The 5,704-nt window shown below is 42.5% G+C and overlaps 1 protein-coding gene across 1 annotated transcript; it reads left to right on the top strand.

Annotated features, from left to right (window-relative positions):
- The first annotated feature begins 1,660 nt into the window (after nucleotides 1–1,660).
- LOC119366869 lies at nucleotides 1,661–5,696 on the top strand. The gene is made up of 2 exons (XM_037632564.1): nucleotides 1,661–2,250; nucleotides 4,345–5,696. Exons 1-2 carry the CDS (start codon nucleotides 1,712–1,714, stop codon nucleotides 4,562–4,564), a joined length of 759 nt encoding a protein of 252 aa, XP_037488461.1. The 5' UTR covers nucleotides 1,661–1,711; the 3' UTR covers nucleotides 4,565–5,696.
- The last annotated feature ends 8 nt before the right edge of the window (nucleotides 5,697–5,704 follow it).

The raw sequence follows: 5,704 nt of genomic DNA, 5'->3' as shown, positions 1-5,704 counted from the left end.
TCCTGAGTTATGACCTTACCATACCTGGATTGATTTATTACTATACGTGGATTAATTATGATTTATTACTATATGATTTATTACTATACGTGGATAGCCTTACCATACCTGGTGATAATTTAAATTTATTACCATATTTGATATTTCCCGAGTTATGGCCTTACCATATCTAGATTGATAGCCTTTGGGGTAATTTAAATTTATTACCATATAATTGCCATATTCAAAATTTTCTGAGTTATGACCTTACCATACCTGGATTGATTTATTACTATACGTGGATTAATTATGATTGATTACCATAAATACGTTGGGTATTGCCGGTCAGACGAGAAAAGAGAAAAACCGGTGGGAGGGGCTGGTGGGAGGTGGGACGAAGAAAAACCGGTTGAAAATAAATCGGTTGAAAATAAACCGGTTGAAAGTGGGGGGACTGTTCAACCAATTCGTCCATTAGGAGTAGAGATAACAGATTGACACCAACCAGTGAAAATTGCTATCCGTCCTACTCACCCTGTGCGTTCGGTTTATACGGTTTACATGGTTCGGTTTATACGGTTTTTTGGTTTGTACGGCATTAATATTTTGGTAAATACGGTATGAAAATAAAATACGGTTCGGTTTCGGTATATACAAAATTATTTCGGTATGGTTTCTGTATATACCATAAAAACCAAAGTTGACGCGAATTTGAAGATGCCGTATAATAATTTGCAAATTTATGACTCAAAACACATACTATTTTACACAAATAGTATATGACTACATATATAAGTATATATGAATGCTTTGATTCATCTGTTTATGGTTATGGACGTGCTTAGCATTTTAAAAGGAGAAAAATGACTATGTTACAAGAAAATTTACGTGCTTAGTAGTGAATTTAACTCATGTACAAGGAAAATGACAACTTTTATAGTTGTTCATCTCAAGAAATATAAATTTATTTTTTACTTCGGTTTATTCGGTTAACCGTTCGGTTTTTTGATACATACCATAAAAACCAAAGTTCAAATCGGTATGAAAAGTTCGTACCATACCGAAACCAAAACCATAAAATCGGTTCGGTTGGTTTTTGAGTTCGGTTTTCAAATGCAGAGAGTGACGTCCTACCACGAGTAGTCTCTCTCTCTGTGTGTGTGTGCGCCAGTACCACTAGTATTAGTACGCCAAGCAAAAATCATGCGACGAGGTAAAAAGTTCATCTGTAGTACGTAGTACAATATACGTAATTCACCATGATATTCGAGAAAAAGGTAATTCATCATGAATACTGTATATATAACAAATTAAAGTATTTACTCCGATCCATATTACTTGTCACAGTTTTCGTCCAACTTTAGCATAAAAGTTAGTACTAAATCAAACTTGTTGAGAATATGCTAAGGAGGCCTTTGTATACAAATCAAACCTGTTTTTCATAGATGAAATCGAACCTTTTTTTTTACCCGGCAAAAAAAAAGAAACCTTTTTACCCTTGCAAAAAAAAAATCCGTTTTTAAACCTCGCTTTACAGGAGGAGATGAGAGGGTCACATCGCATGAGTTGTCGCTCTCATCGCTACCGTCGTCATTTCAGCCAAAAGTTAAGAGCACCCACCAACATCTTTGCAAAAACGGCCAAAGGCTTCTCCGTCCCCGCGTTCGCCTGCAGTGGCAATTCGCCCCTTTCCCCGGAACTTCTCCGAGCCCAAGCAGCGCCGGCGGCGGCCATGCCTGAATTTGTGTACGCCAACCTGTCTTGCATTCCGAATCTCGATTGCGCCTCCGCCCCGCCGCCGCGCCCTTTCTGCGCCTCCGCGGCGGCGTACCTTGCCCTCCACCTCGCCGCGCCGGTGGCCGTCGTCGTCGTCGTCGTCTGGTGGCTCTGGAGGAACCTCCTGCTTCTGCCTATGCCTCTGCCTCCGCCTCTGGAGGGGTTCGCGGTCGGTGGAGACGGCCGCCGCCTCCAGGAGCAGCAGCCGCCCCGCACCCATACCTTGGTGGACGCGGACAGGGTCGCAGTCGCCGCCGCCGCCGCCCGCGGCTTCTTCGAACAGGAAGCGCCCACCCGTCCAATCCTCCTCCGTCGCAGGGCGCCCCACGCCGGCGCCGACGGGTACTTCCGGTACCCGCAAATCCGCTACCTCGAAGCAGTTCCTCAAGCCCGCCTCATCGACCCCGAATCCATGGAGGAGATGACGCGGGGGCGGCGCCACGCCGTCGGCATGCTCAGGCAAGCCGCGATCCACTACGACGACCCCATCCGCAGGTGTTGCAGCACTCTACCAATTTCTCACCCATCTCTTTCTTTCTTTCTTTCTTTCTTGTTTCAGTCTGTACGATTTTTTTCCACGGAAATTTCATTCTGTACGATGTCTCTGTTAGAACACTCTGTCTGTCCCTGTTGCTCTGTCAAGTTCAGTTAGGAAACATTTTCGATTCTCTTCAAATTTTCATTGCGAGGGATAACAGTAATGTTGCTGATGCGTTGCTGTCTTCATTCACTGCTCTCTGAAGCGTTCAGCATATTAATTTTTCCAATGGAATTCAACGAACAGTGGGTTTCCATTTTAAGGTAGTACCAGTATACAGGTGTTTATCCTGGCTAAAGATGCAGACAGCCAGTGGTTTAGCACAGATTTATAGCCACAAGTTGTTCCCAAGGTTCAGTTAACCGCTGGATTACACAAGTTCAATAAGCCATACTCATACAAGTTTGAAACACAAAGCTCAAGCTGAACTTATCCTTTGCAGCAGTGCGTTTCTGCTCTTCATTTTCTACACACACGCACTGTATGTTTGGCTGTAAACTGTTGTTCCGTTTATGAAATGGACAATGAGTTGCCTGATTCGAGGTTTTTTACTTGATTAACGTTACACCGTTGAACCCAATGGCCAATGTTGTAGTCTGTAGTTCAAAATGTTGCATTCAGATGTTATATGGGTTTCATGCTGCATGCTTTGTTAGTCCATATCATGCCATGTAATGGTCAATGTTGCAGTAAATCTGAGTACTAGCAAATGATGATAAAAAAAGCACTCGGAACCCCCATCTAGGCACTCCTTATTTTCGTACCAGCAACCCTTCTGCTTCTATGTTGGCATAGCTCCCTGGAGCACTCTTTAATTTTCAACTCCAGAGAGGATGTACCCATGCCCCTGTCTATTATCGGATACTTTTATTTAACGACTATTTTCTCTGAAATGGGCAACATTTTCTCACTGCCTGGCACGGCTCTAGTAGGAGTAGTTTGGTATTTCTTTTCTAGAATACAGTTTGGTATTTTCTGTGTAGGCACTAGATTTTACTAGAATGTACTACTCCCTCCATTCCTAAATATAAGTCTTTGTAGAGATTTCATTATGGACTACATACGGAGCAGAATGAGTAAATCTACACTCTAACATGCATCTACATACATCCGTATGTGCTCCATAGCGAAATCTCTATAAAGACTTATATTTAGGAATGAGGGAGTATGTGAATATGGTATTTTCCTCAGGATATTTTTTAAATGTGCAATAGTTCTCGCTTCCAAGGGAATCACCGGAGCACTATCTGTGCAATGTGCTTCGATATGGTAGTTTCTCCAGACTTTTCTGCAATGTGCAATGTTTTAAAGTCTCTCTGTCTGTACGGCTGGACTATCAAGTCCTCCTCAGCACACACTTTCTCTGTTAGACCCAGTTACAGAACATTTCTAATACCACTTCCAAGTTTTGGAATCTTGTTCTTTTCCATAAAAAGAGAAACACATACACCACTTCCATGTTTCATGCTCGGCATACGCCTGCCATGTAGCATGTTATGCCCTGATTTCCTGCCAATTGCTACACTACTTTTACATCTTAAATCTTGCAGTAATGGCATTTCTTGCACAATATATAATCCGCGCGGATACTATTGCGGGCACCTAAATTAGCGCACACATCTGGTTCATATAATCTTACAAAATAACAGACATCTGCAAGGAAGGAGAACTGTATGCTGGCAATATGGAATTTCTCCTCACATTTAAAACGATCGAGTTAATTGACTTGTTTCAGTAATTGACCAAGTAACTTCTGACTGAGTGACTACAACAAATTATACTCTTACCATTATGTTTAAAATCATGGGGATGGGGTTGCCTTTGTTTCAGTTATTTTTCCAGTAGTTTCTACCACAGTGAATGCTTCTGTTGGAACACATCTGCTATTATGTTTGGTGAGAGAGAGAGAGAGAGAGAGAGAGAGAGAGAGAGAGAGAGCCTATGATTTTTTACAATTTCTGCGGGGCTTTCTGAAAGTTTGTACGCACTTTGCAGTAGATTCTGATGTTTTTGCAGTAGATTCTGATGTTTGAATCTTTTCCATGAAACAGATTGTCCAATGTCGAAGGAAACCCATCAGTTTTTCAGGGAGATCCTTGTGTGTTGGCCACAGAATCAACTGATATTGTTATCAAGCTAAAAATTGCTACTGCACTTGTCTGTTTAATATGGCGAGAACTGAATGGGAACAGTCAGCAATTATGTCAAGAAGTAAAAGAAGAGTGCTTTCATTGGTTGCTGGGCAATCTGTGGAGAAGCTCCTTGAGCTAGCACGTTCATTCAGCGAGGCAAGCTGGTGCGCTTGCCATGTTAAGGAAGTGCTGACTATCGTTGACGCAATCGTTGATGTCCTGTACAATTTACAGGGCTTACCTTTGAACAGATCTGGTGAGATTGCTGTTATGGCGAGTAAGATGGTGGCTACTTTAAGTGGAGTACTTGATCAAGCTGCAAGTGGCATCGATAACAGTGAAGAATCTACCATTCATCCAGCAACTGTTGTTTTCAATCAAGTCCTGGAGTTTTTCGACAGCAACACAGATATGGTGCAGTTAATACTCGCCACTGGAGATTGCACCGTTGATCCTTACTCTCACGTGTTTGACTGCTGGGTATCGAAGCTGGAGGAAGATGCAAAAAAGATGTGCCAAGCTGAAAAGGACCGAGAATACATAATCCTCTTGAATAATGCATGTGATGTTTGGCAGATGATGCGCCGTCCAGGAGCACCGTTTTGGAATGTAGAACTGGTGAGCAGGCTCATTTGTATGATCCAGAGATACAGAAGGGGCTACTTTGAGGAATGTTGGGCTCCACTTGTACTGTCATTGATGAAGGAAGATTATCTGAAGAACCCGCGCCGTTCATCCTTGGCTGAATTTACTCAAGGATTTGTCAGTATCTGCGATCGCCAGATGACCTGGAAGGTTGTACCTAGTCTTAAGTACGAACTGCGAGACGAGATAAAGAATCTAGTGGTTACACCATACAAGGCCTTCCTGCATGCACTGGCACTGCAGGCAAATCGGAGAGGACTTTCATTGAAGCGATTGATGTCACGAAGGAGTCGTCAGAATGAGTATACTGCTGAGCAGTTGGAAAACAAGATTGGTGAGTTTTTTGAAAGCTGAAAAGACAGCTAAACTACAATGCCTAGTTATTTTACCTGTATACTATGTATCACCACCCTTGGGTTGGATGGGTGTTTTTGTTGTTTTTGTGTGTATGCCCCATTAGGCGATAGCGGCACAGGAAGTCTGTTCTCTAACAGAGGCTCTGCTGAGTGTACACCACATTGCGTTGGAAGAGTTCACGAAGTGCACATAATATCTTGATTCTCCTTTGATGTATGCATATGTATGTTGAGTTATATAGAACTGTAACAGTACCCTACATTGATCGATGCTCTTA

This window comes from Triticum dicoccoides, chromosome 2B, assembly GCF_002162155.2.
Source record: "Triticum dicoccoides isolate Atlit2015 ecotype Zavitan chromosome 2B, WEW_v2.0, whole genome shotgun sequence".
Classification (NCBI taxonomy): Eukaryota; Viridiplantae; Streptophyta; class Magnoliopsida; order Poales; family Poaceae; genus Triticum; species Triticum dicoccoides.
Note: the sequence above shows the minus strand (reverse complement) of the source record. Positions and strands in the feature narration are given on the sequence as shown.